Source organism: Engystomops pustulosus, chromosome 5 (genome assembly GCF_040894005.1).
Source record: "Engystomops pustulosus chromosome 5, aEngPut4.maternal, whole genome shotgun sequence".
Lineage (NCBI taxonomy): Eukaryota > Metazoa > Chordata > Amphibia > Anura > Leptodactylidae > Engystomops > Engystomops pustulosus.
The window spans coordinates 154,262,936-154,281,573 of NC_092415.1; the positions used below are offsets into that span (position 1 = coordinate 154,262,936).

At 39.8% G+C, this 18,638-nt stretch overlaps 1 protein-coding gene across 2 annotated transcripts in view; it reads left to right on the forward strand.

Annotated features, from left to right (window-relative positions):
- Window positions 1-18,638, forward strand: part of CPNE4 (copine 4) — a 299,743-nt gene that overhangs the window by 162,355 nt on the left and 118,750 nt on the right. For both annotated transcript variants that reach the window (XR_011855880.1, XM_072153478.1), the window contains exon 3: window positions 15,363-15,542. Coding sequence is in view for 1 of the 2 variants with exons in the window: in XM_072153478.1 (XP_072009579.1) it covers window positions 15,363-15,542 (180 nt within the window). In the remaining variant the exon portion in view is untranslated. The remainder of the gene's footprint in view (window positions 1-15,362; window positions 15,543-18,638) is intronic.

The window sequence follows — 18,638 nt, forward strand, 5'->3', positions numbered from 1 at the left end:
AATTTTGTGTTGCATCGGATACAGTGCATAAATGTATGTATAAAGCAAGCATGTTTCTTCGGCTCAAACATTTCCTTTACACTTTTATAAATTTAAACTTTTTAAAATTACTTTTGTTTATGTATTTTTATATTTTGTGTAATTGATCTATTTTAGTTTTTTCAGTCACATTTGTTGAATTTCCATTACTTAATGGTTTGCCATGACAATCATTGACACATTAATGTAGTACAGTGGTACCATTGGTAAAGTAGAATGAGTACCCTCCTTCTCTTTACCATTTGGATGGCACTGCCAGCATTGATAAGTTTAAAGGGACACTATCAGTATTAACACTGCCCACGAAAATGAGGTTGGTGTAAATCCTGACAAACATGTAAGTTCTCTTCAAGTACAATTATACCTTTTTCACAGCTGTGCAGATAATCATATTCGGTAAATCAAATAATGCGCATCCACCATGTATGTATACATTCAGAACATTGGGGCACATTTACTAGGGGTCCGAACAGCGCATTTTCCTCGGGTTTCCCGACTTTTTACCGCTTTGCCCTAAATTGCCCTGGGTTTTAGACGCACGTGATTGGATTGCGGCGCATCGGCGCTGGCTTGCATGCGACACAAATCAGGGGGCATGGACGTCGGACAACCTGACTGATTCAAAAAGTTCACACTTTCTTGGCAGTGGCACTACACAACAAACGTCCGGTGTGTCGTGACATTTCGGAGGGAGTACGTGTCTGAGGAAGGAGATACTCCCTCCGAAACATCACGACACACCGGACGTTCGTTGTCTCAGTGAGGAGCCACCGCCAAGAAAGTGTGAACTTTTTGAATGGACTATGGCAACGCGCTCCGAAGTTTGATAATGTACCGTTGCCTTTATGTCTTGTTGTGTGAAAATTATAAAGATTGATTGACATATACCTTCGGTCTCTTGGATCTATTGAAAAGTGTTGCAAGGAATGAGAGCCTTGTAAAAAGTAGACCAGCGTTCACACTTTGTCTTACAATTGGAGCAGAGGTGCGCTATTTGTTTGTACTCTGGCAACCTCAGCGGGGGAAGCAACGGATGCAGGACATCGGGCGCACAAGCTATGTGAATTGTGGAAGATTCCAATCCTCGTCGAACAACGCACAGCGGGGATCACAACGGGTCGGGTAAGTAAATGTGCCCCATTATATTACAAAGAATATCACATTCTGTTATGTGAAGATCTAATCTCCTCTTGTGGCAGAAGCCCAGAAGTCAATTAGTGCCAAGCTCCTGTGGTGTGACGATGTTTATTATACACTGTATTTTTACCTATTAATGTCCTAGTAAACTGGGTAAAAACTAAACACAGGGTGAGGAAGGCTAAATACAAGGTGACTCGCAGCAAAACAAAACACAGCACCTAAAGGGGCGTTTCGGTGCCAATTCACACCAGGTGCCACATTAATGTCGGAGGTCTGACATAATTGTGGTCTACGCCCATTAAATTGAGAGCACCACAACAAACGGATGCAATCGTTCTAAGCACTCAATCTAAGTATGATAGTACGCCTGTCTGGCCAGTGTTTTTTTAAATAAGGCTCCAAAACATTTCAAGGGAATGGTTTAGTGTAAGTTATATATTTAGATAAAAAAATATTCAGTTGCACCAGCTTCATGGACTTTATAAATCCTCAATATATAGGCTTCAAAAAATGGCAGCACTTCTGCCTTGGTTTCTTCTCTTTTTCCCAGTGAAAGCCACTGCAAAAATGTCCTGCTAGAAACCAAACCTTTCCATATATTTGGTATAGTGTATACTTTCCCGTTTCCCTTAGTAAGTTTTGATACAATCCATCTGACATGCTTCTGCAGCAATTCCTTCTCTATCTGTCTGCTATCTCTTGTATCAGTTATTACAGTCTTTTCCTTGATGCACTAGTTACTTCGCGCTGTATTATTGATTGAGGTCAGTATCATTTCTGCAACAGGCTGGAGACAGTCACTTTATTGTCAGAAGAGGCCGATCAGTTGACCACACTGTCTGTCTTTAAAATCTCATGATCAGCCAAAGTGCAAGTGAAAAAGAATTATTGCATTACTCTTATATGTACCTTCATTTCACTTCATGGTGTTTTTACTATTGATAAGAAGTGATAAAAATTGGTACCGTAATCTGTGCTACACCTGCTCTATGCTTTTTCATAATGAGCTCTGTGGAAAACAGGGAAAAAGGCAACTCATTTCTTTCAAAGAGAACTTTAAGAAAGATTATAGCTCAAAACATTCTGAATACAATGAATGTGGGTCAGGAAGAATGCAGTTAATTTATGGTTTCTTGATGTAATTTTTTATATTCTGTACAGTGCAGCTACAACAAGGTTTTCCACAAGTCCAGCAGAGCTGTAAAAACTTAATTTTTACTATATTTTTGTTACAAATCCATAGCAAAAGACATGCCAACGCATATTTCATATGAATAACTCTTTCTTAGTCATGGCTACACCTCAGGTTGTTCCTGACCCACATCCCACTGTATGATTATAATATTATAAGTAAGTTTAAAAGACTAAAGTTCAAATTAAGGGACTAAAGTACAAGACTTTTGGTGCTATACGTTGATCTCAACTGTAATATATGTTGTTTATTGTTTTTATTTTTGTTATTTCTTAACACTTGCTTTGGAATGCATAAATACATTTAGGGGAAATGCAAGGAATTGCAATTCTATTGCCTTTACTACACCTCCAAGCCAAGTGGGTATAGAGGAATGTGGAGAGGTTAATCCCAGGATTTCTGCCCCTCATTTGCTACAGCAATTCTATATTGGATCCTCCTGATCTATCGGTAGGAGGAGAGGTAGGATAGCATCATGCGCCAGCGAATAATAAATAACCCCCTTAGTAAGAGGGAGAGAAAGTAATAAGATCACAGAATCCATTTACAAGAAGTCAGTGATTATTTGATGTCCTTGGAGTCAGACCAACACTAATAAACATTTTGTTAATAGGAAATATCCCTGGTCTGAAACCTTAGTTCAATCCCTTAGACCATCCAGATATGGATGTAAATAGCAGCCATCTAATTACTCTCCATACTTCCTTGACAATATATATTAGGGAAGATAAAGATTAGACTAGTGGCTTTCAACTGGCTGATAATTTTTTATCGAACTACTATAGCAGTCTTCTCCCATCTCCTTATTCATGACACTCTTTTGAGATTCTTCCAGCTAATGCAATTGTTAACATGTTTTAGGGCTATCATGTTTCTATTTGCAGGTGTTTGACCTTTTACATTGTTTTCTAACTTTCTGAGCATACTCTGGTGGGCTAAGTTTACCCCCTTACCGACATGTGATATATCTTCCTGTGAGCCCGCACTATACACAGTGGGTGTTAGCTTCATTATGCCCCCCAATGCACCCACAATGGTGCTGCCAGTGATCACAGGTGTGTTAACCCCTTAAAGGAAACCTACCATTTGAATTGATGCATTATGAACCAAACATACCTTGAGAATGCTGTAGCTACACTGATGCAGAAACATATCTTGTTTAATCTCTGAGCTGAGTAGTTTACTGAAAAAACAATTATAAAATTCAGGATAATAAGGCTCTCCTACTCCTTTGCCTTGCTTGGTGCTTCTCCTCTTGCACTGCTCCAGAGAATAATGTAATCACTGTGTTGTGCCTGACAGGCAGATGTAATCAATCACTCCACCATCCCCCAGCTGCTGTGCATAAGTCATCCAGCTCAGGTTGATTAGTCCTGTCTGCACAGTTCAGGAAGCTCCGTGTATTGTGTTTATGAATGGCAAGCAGGATACACCCAGTTTTCCCAAAGTCCTGAATTTTATAATTGTTTTTTTAGCAAAACCACTCAGCATAGGGATTAAACAAGATATGCTTCTGCATCATCAAGGTATGTTTGCTTCATAATGCATGAAATCAATTGGTAGGTTTCCTTTAAGTGTCACGGTGAAACACAGGCGCTGCAACTTGGATCCGTCCCCACTGATATTATCGGTGGTTCTCGGACAGTTGCTATCATGAACCTAATCCAGCGTTCTGTGGCTGTTACAGCAGGATCTTTTACAAATTAAGTGAATTTACAATATACTGCAATACTATAGTGTTGCAATATATTGTTTAAGTAATCACACCTGTAGGCTTAAGGTGCCCTGAGGATCTAGAAATACAGTAAAAAAAAATTCAAATCACCCCCCTTTCTCTAGAACTGAAAAATAAGTCAATAAAAAAAAATCATAAACATCTTAGGTATCAGTGTGCCCAAAAATATCATACGTATCAATATATAAAAATGGTTATTCCGGTAGTGAACTCCATAGTGGAAGCCATTTTTTTGTAATTTTGTCATGTTTGGTTGAACATGATGGACATGTGTCTTTTATAAACCGTATAAACTATCATTTATACACATAAAAAAATCAAATAATCCTCCAAATGGTAACAATTAAAATGAAATCATGTCATGTGAAAAATTACACCTCACACAGTTCCATACACGAAAGCATGAAAAAGGTACTAGCGTCAGAATATGGCCAAATTACAAATTTTTCTTTTTTGTACAAAAAAGTTTTTCATTTTTTAAAACCTATTAAAACACAGTTCTTTGCCTTTGGAATTTTTTCCTCTCTTCTCAAAACATGGCATGGAAAACGAAATACTGTCACTGAGAAGCACAGTTGGTTATGCAGAAAACAAACCCTTATAAAGCTCCACATATCTTAACTTATATATCAACCTCCATTTCAATTCACTGGTTAGCAGTTAATGAAAGTAAGCTGAATGCTATCATTTATCATAGGTTTTTGGAGCTTAGAATCATTAAAAAATAAGGCTCTATTAAGACATCATTTAAAACATATACAATTTGGATTATAAGAATAAACCATGTTCAAGAATATACATTAACTTAAAGAGACCTGTCAGTTAAACTTACACACACTAACTTAACATATCTTTGAAAACTGCTATTATACAGCAATACAACTATCCTTATACTGTTCCTCCCTATGCCTATTTCACAAACTTCTCATAAAGATGACAAACTATCTATACAAATGACCCTTGTGAGTTCGATCATCATCTTTTCTTTGAGCTGGGTGTGGAATATTCATGTCCTTCCTGCTTAGCTGTACCTCCAGTTCATTCCTCTCTCCCTTATGAATAAGAGAGACACTGGCTTATGTGTAACTGACTGTAGAGAATTCCTGAGGGAGGATAATTATTCATAAACTGTGTAGATACAAAATATACAGAATAAAGAATAGGTAAACACTGGTGGCAAAAATGAAGCTTCATGGGGGAGATTTATCTGGCCTAAGCTCCTCGATGTATCCGCCAGTACAGGGGGGACGTGACCTTTATCATACACAAGCGAATAAGCATCGGCATATGATTAATTCCCCTTTATGTTTGTAACTATGTAGCTCTTGTCACATTGCTCGTCAATAATCACATGTTGGAAAGTTGGCAAAAAAAAATTGTATTTTTTCCAAATACAAACGTTTTACAGTATTTGCAGTGGAATGATAAATTAACATTTTTTAAAATGTTGCAAAAAAAATTTACATAAATGTATGAGAACGGATTCAGGCTGCATATGCAGTTTAATCAGTGATCCGAGTTGCATGTGATTGTTCAAGAACTCCTCACATGTAGTAGAGTCCTCCTGAAAATTAGCATGTACAGTACTTGCACAAACCTGGCCCCAGAAATGGACTTTGTAATGACTATCTTCATAATTCAATCGTAAAGCAAAATCATTATATGGTTTTTGAATAATTTATTATTGGCTTTCTAACGGTGTTGCTACAGTTATGTTATTTTCAGTGCATAAAAATGCTTTTTTGCTATGAAAAAAGGACATTCCCATGAATATAAATGAAATGGCTACATTCCACGCTCCAAATGATTAAAGAAAAACCATAATTTTATTGTTCACAAAAAACTAGCACACTTCTTATTTGTAAAATAGCTCAGGTCTAGATATTACAAATAGACATGAGATAGATAGATAGATAGTTAGATATGCGTTGGAAATGGTAGGCAGCACTCCAGAATTCAGGTCAAATAAAGGTGATTTTTATTGGAACAAGTGGCATATCTTTCGGTGTGGTACACCTTTCTCAAGCAATTTTACAAGTGCCCCATTTGGGGTATAAATAGGAAACACAATGTGCACATATGCATAGGGGGTGTGTCTTTAAAGTGCCGGTGCATATTATACAAAGTTAAAAATGTACTCATCTTAATACAAAACATGTCATACAATATAGTGTGCATACGCTTAAAATACATACATAAATGCATATAGTGTAAACAGACAAAAATCTTGTATTGAGTGTCCTTTATAAGTGAAACAAAATGTGCAATATTTGGCTAGGAAAAGGTTAAAATTACCCAACAAGCTATGCAAAATCTCCTCTGGTGTGGAAGCCTCGCTATTGGTGTGTTGGCCCATCGGCGTCTGAAAAATGACACTGCGCACGCGCCAAATTGTGGCGCACGCGCCAAATTGTGGCGCACGCGCCAAATTGTGGCGCACGCGCAGTGTGTCTCGGTGACTGCCGGGCGGCCATATTAAATTAGGGCCGCGGAGGTAAGAAAACAATCTAATGGATATGTGTGTGACAACAAAGAAGTGGGTGGAAAAAGGGGGAGGGGGATGAAGAATAAGTGCCCAGCGTGTATATGGCACAATATAGAGATATGGTATATCTCATCTAAATAGCGCTGGTGCAGACACATATGGTCTCCAGAGTTACCAAAGAGCCTATCAAAGAGCTCTATGTCACTACGGGTGGTCGTTATCGACTCGGCTTTAGCCTGTCACCCGTGTAGTGGTATGTCCTGTGTCCAGAATAGTGTGCATATAGCACTGGAATAAGAGATGCCAGGGGGATAAATCTGCGATGTAATCGCATCCCCAATAGTGGCAATGTTCACACCACTGGGGGGTGGAACATATATTATGGTCACAACCCCCCGTGGCGAACAATAACGCCACCCTTCTGGCCGTGGATGAGAACACTGGACAGTATGAGGAGACATCAGTGTAATAGCGATATGTAATCAGAATGTACAATCTAGTTGTCACAACACTTATCCCAAATTCTAGAGAAAAATATATTTAATGTCTGAATAAGTACAAATAGAATACAGGCCAAATAGTGAGGAAAAAGGAGTTTTGTCTTCCACTTGGAGGGTTGTCATTCAGCTTGCTGCATATTCATAATTCGGTATCAAATATTGAAAGATGGTGTTAAATCTAGAAAAAAAGAGACAAATATCAATAATCATGCAAAGAGTCTCCTATCTAGTCACAGTTTGGGATCGATTTTATGGATCAAGACACCGAATGCAGGGATTGAGGCATCACCCTCACAAAACGTTACCCAGGTTGAACTCCACGTTTAACCCGTTAGGTTTGAGAGTGTTTAATCTGGATATCCATTTTAGTTCAGTTTTTCTCAAGATCTTTTCTCTATTCCCTCCACGTCTGAGGGGGGGTATATGATCAATCAACACAAATTTTAACTGGCTCTCAGTGTGTCCCTTCTCCGTAAAGTGCCTTGAGACTGGGAGATCCAGTTTTCTCTTCCTGATTGTGTACCTGTGTTGTGTAAAACGGGTTTTGAAATCCCATGTCGTCTCCCCAATATATGCTAAGCCACATGGGCATGTGAGCATATAAACAACAAAACTGGTGTTACAGTCAAGATAATGTTTGATCTTGTATTCTTTATTCATGTGCGTAAATGTCTCGCCTTTAATCATGTGGGGACAGTTCATACAGGATCTGCAGGGGAAACACCCTGTACGTGTCTTGCCCCATAGTCCTGACTGGGTGCATGTTTTGAGAGGACCTACATCTGCTTTTACCAATACATCTTTGATATTCCTCGCTCGTCTAAAGGAGATAAGAGGGGGGTGGTCTAATTCTGGGAGATGAATATCCATATTACGCAGGATAGACCAATGTTTTCTTACAACACTATTTATTTCTTGACTCAAATCATTGTATGTCGTGACAAATGGAATACGTTTGTCTATGTCTTTCGATTTTTTTGGTACATAATAAATCCTGTCTGTTCATGTTATCAACTTGGCTTCTATTTTTATGAATAATTTTCTGGAGTGCTGCCTACCATTTCCAACGCATAGACAAGTAAGGACCTGGCCAGGATCCTTGGGGGCTCTGCACCCCTCCTTTGAAGGAGTTTTCCACTGTGCGGACTTGAACTTTCCATGTGTACCTAACCGGCATCAAGCTTTCCAGCACGTCTTTTTGCAACTGCATCTTTCAAAATGGAGCCTAATCCAGGTGATTTTCTGGACGTGTTCACCTACACAGAGGAGGATCGAGACAGAATCATACACGGACTGCAGGGTGATGCTACCTTGCTCAATAAACCAGGTGACACCGAACTTAAACGCAAATTCGAATCACTATCTAAAAGGTTGATTACGCTACAACTCCACATGATTACTCTAGGGGAATATTACAAAGCACGGAGAATCCCAAGAGGCATGAGGTCCAATGTACAACCGAATTTATTTTCGCAAGATCCCATCTTTTGTACAAAATTTGCCCACATATCTAATAAATATGGACTTGACCTTTAACTACTTAATATTGAGAATCTACAACATGAGATTACCAAATTACAAGACAATATCCTAACCATCGAAATGGCCTTGAAGGAGATACTTCCAGCAGATGACCAAATCCAATTTTTCGACACTTGCAGAAAAACCACAACACAACTGAGAAACGAATTAGAACAGATAAAAAGACAGAAATGGCTCCGTGACGAGGAAGACTACAGGTCTGGTCGTGTTTACAACTGGCAAGGACTTTCAGGACGAGGAAACGAGATGCCCACCAAGGACCAGGTGAATAAGAAAAGACGCAAATCCCCGAAAAGATCTACTAAAGCAGCACAACGAACACCCAAGGAATTGAATGGTGCGACAACATCTACAGATACCCCCGTTTTTTTAGACTCCACACAGACCCCAACAAGGGAAAACGCACAAGGCGGGGAGGCAGACGACATTGGAAATGGCGAAAATACCCGAACTCTACGACACAAGGGGACTATCCAGAGGTCGACGACAACCATGAAAAAGAGAGCATTGTGGTAAATATTTCCAGTAAAACTCTTTCTCCCATTGAATTGTCTGTGTTATCAAAAGGCTTGTCATTTAGTCCATGTTCACAGCCAGATTGGTTCCAGATTGAATTGGATTTATGTCGACTGTATCGTACCTTAAAGCTGAAATATATGTTTGCTAAGAGTGTGGAAAGAGCACCCAATCCTTCTGAGGCGCTCGATCTTAAACAATTTGCCTTATACAAAAAAAGTTCATATATGCCACAGGTAGAAAACGTTGTAATTGAGACATTCAAAAATGCTGTCCACAAGGACATTATTGAGCTAAAAAACAAGTACACAGGGCGGTTACAACACCCAAATATGACCTTAGATGAGATCTCTGCCTTGTCTCGGCTTGCCCATGACGGCGACATCACAATTAAACCCGCTGATAAGGGGGGTGCTGTCGTCGTCATGGACACGCCGAGATATTTGGCAGAGATCCGCAGACAATTGATGGACACTGCCGTATATAAGAAAGTTGCGGCTGACCCCAAATTTCAATTAGCCAAACGTATAAAGACCATACTAGACAGAGCCATTGAGGAAGGTGTAATCACTGAAAAAATGCGTCAATATTTACAGGTGGAGGACCCAATCACTCCGGTGATATATGTCCTCCCCAAAATTCACAAATCATTGGAGTCGCCACCAGGAAGACCCATTGTCTCAAGTAGCGACTCCATCACATCACGCATAGCCACCTTCTTAGATAAATTTTTGCAGCAATTTGCACTTTCCAGTGACTCCTATATCCGAGACACCTCAGATTTTTTGACAAAATTGAATACTATTGACATAGGGACAAATAACTCACCATGGTTGGTCTCATTCGATGTAGTATCCCTCTACACATCCATAGACCATCATAGGGGATTACAGGCCATTGAGAGGGTACTCGAGGGATCGGAATACCATCCTAAAGAGCGACATCTAGCTCTAGAACTACTTGAACTTATACTCTTCAACAACTACTTTCTATTTGGCACTGACTTTTATGTGCAGCTGAGAGGAGTAGCGATGGGGGCCAATATGGCCCCCACCTACGCTAATATTGTGATGGCCGACCTTGAGGAGAGGTTCATCTATGTGTCCCACCACTTCCAATACGTACAGAGGTGGTGGCGATACATAGATGATACCTTCCTCATTTGGACAGGCTCGGAGCAGCAACTGGATGATTTCCATAGGTACTTAAATACAATAGACCAGGACATCAAATTCACAATGGTTAAATCCAAAGAACATATACAATTTCTAGACGTGACAGTGGAAATGACAGACGAAGGACTAAGGACTTCATTGTACACCAAACCCACAGACAAAAACAACATTCTCAGATATGATAGTTGTCATCCGACCCATGGTTCGCTCATTACCCCTTAGCCAACTGTTACGCGTAAAAAGAATCTCTAGTGATACACAAAAACTTAACAGAGATCTTAAGTACATGGAGAAAAAATTTGAAAAACGGGGATACCCTAGGAAAATTATTCATAAAAATAGAAGCCAAGTTGATAACATGAACAGACAGGATTTATTATGTACCAAAAAATCGAAAGACATAGACAAACGTATTCCATTTGTCACGACATACAATGATTTGAGTCAAGAAATAAATAGTGTTGTAAGAAAACATTGGTCTATCCTGCGTAATATGGATATTCATCTCCCAGAATTAGACCACCCCCCTCTTATCTCCTTTAGACGAGCGAGGAATATCAAAGATGTATTGGTAAAAGCAGATGTAGGTCCTCTCAAAACATGCACCCAGTCAGGACTATGGGGCAAGACACGTACAGGGTGTTTCCCCTGCAGATCCTGTATGAACTGTCCCCACATGATTAAAGGCGAGACATTTACGCACATGAATAAAGAATACAAGATCAAACATTATCTTGACTGTAACACCAGTTTTGTTGTTTATATGCTCACATGCCCATGTGGCTTAGCATATATTGGGGAGACGACATGGGATTTCAAAACCCGTTTTACACAACACAGGTACACAATCAGGAAGAGAAAACTGGATCTCCCAGTCTCAAGGCACTTTACGGAGAAGGGACACACTGAGAGCCAGTTAAAATTTGTGTTGATTGATCATATACCCCCCCTCAGACGTGGAGGGAATAGAGAAAAGATCTTGAGAAAAACTGAACTAAAATGGATATCCAGATTAAACACTCTCAAACCTAACGGGTTAAACGTGGAGTTCAACCTGGGTAACGTTTTGTGAGGGTGATGCCTCAATCCCTGCATTCGGTGTCTTGATCCATAAAATCGATCCCAAACTGTGACTAGATAGGAGACTCTTTCCATGATTATTGATATTTGTCTCTTTTTTTCTAGATTTAACACCATCTTTCAATATTTGATACCGAATTATGAATATGCAGCAAGCTGAATGACAACCCTCCAAGTGGAAGACAAAACTCCTTTTTCCTCACTATTTGGCCTGTATTCTATTTGTACTTATTCAGACATTAAATATGTTTTTCTCTAGAATTTGGGATAAGTGTTGTGACAACTAGATTGTACATTCCGATTACATATCGCTATTACACTGATGTCTCCTCATACTGTCCAGTGTTCTCATCCACGGCCAGAAGGGTGGCGTTATTGTTCGCCACGGGGGGTTGTGACCATAATATATGTTCCACCCCCAGTGGTGTGAACATTGCCACTATTGGGGATGCGATTACATCGCAGATTTATCCCCCTGGCATCTCTTATTCCAGTGCTATATGCACACTATTCTGGACACAGGACATACCACTACACGGGTGACAGGCTAAAGCCGAGTCGATAACGACCACCCGTAGTGACATAGAGCTCTTTGATAGGCTCTTTGGTAACTCTGGAGACCATATGTGTCTGCACCAGCGCTATTTAGATGAGATATACCATATCTCTATATTGTGCCATATACACGCTGGGCACTTATTCTTCATCCCCCTCCCCCTTTTTCCACCCACTTCTTTGTTGTCACACACATATCCATTAGATTGTTTTCTTACCTCCGCGGCCCTAATTTAATATGGCCGCCCGGCAGTCACCGAGACACACTGCGCGTGCGCCACAATTTGGCGCGTGCGCCACAATTTGGCGCGTGCGCAGTGTCATTTTTCAGACGCCGATGGGCCAACACACCAATAGCGAGGCTTCCACACCAGAGGAGATTTTGCATAGCTTGTTGGGTAATTTTAACCTTTTCCTAGCCAAATATTGCACATTTTGTTTCACTTATAAAGGACACTCAATACAAGATTTTTGTCTGTTTACACTATATGCATTTATGTATGTATTTTAAGCGTATGCACACTATATTGTATGACATGTTTTGTATTAAGATGAGTACATTTTTAACTTTGTATAATATGCACCGGCACTTTAAAGACACACCCCCTATGCATATGTGCACATTGTGTTTCCTATTTATACCCCAAATGGGGCACTTGTAAAATTGCTTGAGAAAGGTGTACCACACCGAAACGTCGCCACTTGTTCCAATAAAAATCACCTTTATTTGACCTGCATTCTGGAGTGCTGCCTACCATTTCCAACGCATAGACAAGTAAGGACCTGGCCAGGATCCTTGGGGGCTCTGCACCCCTCCTTTGAAGGAGTTTTCCACTGTGCGGACTTGAACTTTCCATGTGTAGATAGTTAGATAGATAGATAGAAATTCAAAAAAGTCCACAACACCACAGTGTTTAAAAAATCCCCAAAAAAGGGGGGTACAATGCCACAAACTCCAGACAGGGAGCCGTAGTGACATATATATAAAAATGAGACAGTACATACCAATCCATAAAGCAAAAAATGGGATGACGTATCTGTGTGGATACCTGATGTTCCGTCTGTGAATGTGGTATAGCACATGAATCCGTGTCTCCCGCAGTGAAGTGCATATTACCCGGAAGTATCCATCCGTATGCGCAGTGGCGCAAGGGACAGCGGGTTGCCATCTTTGTAAAGGCCAATCATGCAATAAAATACGACCAAAATAATGGACCTAGGTCCTATGTAAATGACACTATATGCACAAATCTAAGCCCAAAAAAATATACAGAATGGCGTCCTATTTACATAGGACCTAGGTCCGTTATTTTGTTTAATAGATCCATTTGGCCCTGTATATATAAGATTATTATCTATATTATACATTGGGCCAGATGTGATGAGTTGAGCCTCTTATTAATCACTTTGATTTAGGCACAGTTTTTGCACAGTATAGGCGCAATGTTAGATTTGGGCTCTTACATGTGATCCTCCTACAAGCTCCTCTCTGCTTCTCTCCCGCATCCCAGCATAAAAATAACACCCACAGCAGCACCCAGGTGTGTGACACACTGCACCCAGTGATCTCCTCACTTCTCACTACAGGCTTCTCCTGTAGGGTAACCCCCAGTGCTGATCTCCTGCTGCCCCCCTGTAAATCTGGCCAGTAACCTCCTCAGACACCAGTGTGGTCATGCTGCTACATGGGGACTTCTCTGTAGTATCTCAGTGTCTGCAGTGTCTGTAATGTCTGCAGTGTCTGTAGTGTCTGCAGTGTCTGTAGTGTCTGTACTAGTGTCTGTAGTGTCTGCTGAGCTCTGCTGCTGGGGATGAGTTGCGCTGCACAAAACCTCAGTGTTGCTTCTCAGTTTACGCCACCATCAGGCTGGAGTGTTTTTGCGCCTAAAAGAAAAGTCACAAATGATGAATATTATTAGGCAAAGCAAAACATCTGGATTGGTAGGATAAATGAGGAAAACATTGTTATTTTTGCTGCATGGCTAGTTTGGTGTTTAGTTGCAAAACTGGCGCAAAAACAGTGCAACAGTATGAAAAGGCGCAAAAACAACAGAAAAAATGAGTGATGCATCTGGACCATTATATGGTGAGGAATCAATGTGATAGATTACGTTGGCGTTATTGCACGCTTGCCCTTTACAAAGATGGCAGCCCGCTATCTCTTGCTATACTCTGCATCTTATTATGATGTTAATGTAATATCATTGTGATATATTTTGCGCTTTAAACATGAATTTTTGTAAAATGCATTTTTAGATATTGTTATTCTTCATAAATTTTTGTACACATAATTACATATGCTAATTAGTCATGTGGCACTTTCACTTTAAATATTGGGTTGGTATGCTATATCAGGGGGGTTGCACCTAAATTGTCTCTATTTTGAAGCATAATTCTTAACAAAAGATTTTTTTTAAGGTAAATGTTTTCTTTGTGGTTTGTTTTTGAGACTTTTCTGAATTATTGTGACTTCTTCAATAAAGTCACATTGAACTGAAATCCTATAAATAATTTTCAGCTCCTGCTGCCAATATCCACTTATTAAACATTTAGGATCATTTTTCAGACTAATAGTACTTTTGGGGGGGTGAATTTATTTTGTAAAATATAAAAATGAAATATTACATTTTTAATTTTAAATTGTAATAATGCTATAACCAACTTTTTATATACAAATGTCATATCACTGTACGTCATATTTATTATTAGGCTGCATTCACTAATAATTTTTCAGACTTTGTAAGGAAGACTAATGTGAACAACCCATAGTATGATAGTTTATATTGTTAGGTTATCATAATTTTCAAATATCATCCAATTTTCATTATCAAAGATGAGGTTTATTCCAGTGTGGCAATGCCTTGGTATGAATACACTTGAATGAACCTCAGCTTTGCTGCCTGTCTGGATAGTAGATAGATAGATAGATAGATAGATAGATAGATAGATAGATAGATAGATGATGGAAAGTTCAGAGCAACACAGCAACTTGGTTGGGTGCAATATCCCTTAGCACTCTGGCTAGAGCGCCCACAATACAGATTTCCACATACAGGCAGCACTCCTAGGTAGTGTTCAAAACGATGGGATGTCTTTATTCCATGTGCAAACATGGAATAAAGACACCCCATCGTTTTAAACACTACCTTGGAGTGCTGCCTGTTTGTGTAAATCTAGTTAGATAGATAGATAGATAGATAGATAGATAGATAGATAGATAGATAGATATTGCAAGCCACTTTAAAATTCAATATCCCAAGGGAATATTGTCTTGAAAAGCTAGTCATCTTTTCAAAAGGCAATGTAGAGGGAGACACATCCATATCTTATTTGTCATTACTAAACTGAGCTAGTAACATGAAGTAACATGATTGGCCATTCACTTTTTCCTTACTTTTTACAGGTGGACAGAACAGAGGTTATAAGAACATGCATCAACCCTATTTTTTCCAAAATCTTCACAGTTGACTTTTATTTTGAAGAAGTTCAACGCCTTCGGTTTGAGGTTCACGACATAAGCAGCAATCACAACGGCCTGAAAGATGCGGACTTCCTTGGTGGAATGGAGTGCACTTTGGGACAAGTAAGTCTTCTCACAAAATTGTGTTGCTTTGTGAAAAGCATCTTATGCTGTGTTATATCCGGACATGTACAGGTCTTCTTTTACATATATGTACACCATCAACATAGCTTGAATCTTCTCAGAAAACAATTTCAGTACATGTTGTGCTGATGTTGACATATACTACACTACACCTGTTTGGCAACACATGGGGGTCATTTATTTTTATTTATTTTTTTCTGTCTTTTTGAGACTTTTTTGGTGCATTGCAATTTCTGCGACTTTTTGGGAAGTTTTTGAAATGTGCACTGAAGTCAGCCGGACATTTGTTTATTATCAGTAACACACATTTATCATCTATTTCAGATGTTTTAAATGTTGTAAATTACATTTATCTTTTCAAATTATCTAAAATTTGCAACATTTTTTTTGCGCAAAAAAAACTCCAGATGGAACCATACTTAAGGAAAACTTAGAAAGAAGTGAATTTAGACATTTGTGTGACATTTTAGACATTTATAACAAATGTTGCAAAAAGAGATCTGAAAAAAAAAAACATTTAACACAAGGAAAAAGTGAGATTGATAAATTACCAAAGTAGCAGATGGAAAAAAGACAGGCAAAAACAAGCCAAAACAAACAGAGATAAGATAAATGACCCCCATAAACACATAGGGGCAGATTTATCAATGCTTCTACGCCAGACATATGGCATATGAAAAATCTCCACTTTAAAACATATGACTCTTTGTGGGGATTTATTAATGCACTTTTGCCACAATTCTGGTGGTTTTGGACCAAAAACAGTAGGGGGGAAATTTATTATAAGTGTATGAGGGCAGAACTGTTCTAGTTGCCCATGGCAACCAATCAGAGCTCAGTTTTATTTATAAAATCAGCTGTGCAGAAATTAAAGGAAACCTACCATTTAGAATGGCAGGGGTAAGCTGTAAGTACCGAGCACCAGCTCAGGGTGAGCTGGTGCCGGTACTTACTTTCGTTAGTGTTATAAACCGCGGTATCGCGGTTTTAACACTTTTTAAACTTTAGAGTAGAAGAGGCTTCGGCGCTGCGTGCGCGCCTACATAGGGAATAGCGGAGATGTTCCACGCGCATGGTCGCGCGCAGCGCCAAAGCCCCTTCTGCTCTAAAATTTAAAAAGTGTTAAAACCGCGATACCGCGGTTTATAACACTAACGTAAGTAAGTAAGGTACTTACAGCTTACCCCTACCATTCTAACTGGTAGGTTTCCTTTAAAGCTGATCTCCGATTGGTTGCCATGCCAACTAGTACAGTTCTGCTCTCAGACACTTCTGATAAATCTCCCCCAGTGTGTGAAACGTCTTTCACCACATTTATCAAGGCTTTTAGATTTTGTTTTATACTTTTCAGACCTGCCCGACTAACGGGGGAGTGGTTAATAAAATAAAATTAATAAAAATGTATGTGGTCTTGAGAGAAAGGGGCATGTTTTGCAGGAAATCGTCTGAGTGTTCAACATTCTGTGCAGAGCTGTAATCTGTGTGCACTATATAAATAAATTATTATTAACCCCTAGGCGCACCAGGACGTTATAGTACGTCCCTGGGGGTAGATACTTAGCGCACCGGGACGTTCTATAACGTCCTGCTTCTGGCACCGGCTCACGAACGGAGCCGGTACCAGAAGCAGCGGCTGTCAGCTGTCTAGTACAGCTGACAGCCTGCGATAATACCCGCGATGGGAGCCGGTTCCGATCACGGGTGTTAACCCCTCACACGGCGCGGTCAAGCATGACCGCGGCGTGTGAGGGTTTTTGCGCTGTGTATCGGATCCCCCGTGTCGCTTACTGGGGGATCCGATCCACTTCTGGGCAGCTCCGGGGACTGGCATGTGCCCCGGAGCTGCCCGGTCTCCCTGGCAGTCAGACCATGCACCTGCATGCTCAGACAGATTACACTGCTCTACAATAAAATAGTATTGTAGAGCAGTGTATTGAACTTGAACCAGTGATCAGAGCATCACTGGTTCAAGTTCAAGTATGTATAATTATAAAAAAGTCAAAAACACTAAAGTTAATACATTAGAATAAATAAAAAATAAATGCATTAAAATATAAGCCCCTAAAATGTCACTTTCCTATAAAAATACTTAATAAAGTATAAAAACACAAAAACACAAAAAACCTCCGCATATTTGGTATTGCCGCATCCTTAACAATCTGTATAATAAAACAGAATCGTTACTGGACCCGCACGGTACACGCCGTAGAAAAAAAACGCAAAAACGTTCCGAAAAAAGATCATTTTTAATTAATACCCTATAAAAAATGCTCTAAAAAGTAATTTAAAAAATGTTATGCACTCCAAAGTAAGCGTACTAAAAAGAACAACTCTTCTCGCAAAAAATAAGCCCCTAACCAGATTTGTCAGCCGAAAAATAAAAAAGTTATGCATATGAAAAGATGGTGATGCTAAAATGAACAAGATTTTCTCCAAATTGGTTTTTATTCAGTACAATTGAATAAAATACACAAAACCCCCACATATTTGGTATCCCTGCGTCCGTAACAATCTGCATAATAAAACAGAATCGTTATTAGATCCACAAAGGGAACCCCGTAAAAAAAAACAAAAAAAAAACTCCAGAAAAAAGATCATTTTTAGAGATGAGCGAGCACTAAAATGCTCGGGTACTCGTTATTCGAGACAAACTTTTCCCGATGCTCGAGTGCTCGTCTCGAATAACGAGCCCCATTGAAGTCAATGGGAGACTCGAGCATTTTTCAAGGGGACCAAGGCTCTGCACAGGGAAGCTTGGCCAAACACCTGGGAACCTCAGAAAAGGATGGAAACACCACGGAAATGGACAGGAAACAGCAGTGGCAGCATGCATGGATGCCTCTGAGGCTGCTTAATCGCACCATTATGCCAAAACTATGGGCAACAGCATGGCCATGACAGAGTGACAGAATGAAGCTAGATAGCATGTAAAACATCCAATAATTGACCCTGACACTATAGGGGACGGCATGCAGAGGCAGTGGCAGCAGCGGCAGGCTAGAGAGTGGCATGGCGACATACTCTAAATGGACTCAGGCTTCAAACCAATGGGTGGCAGAGAAGAACCAAAGGAGG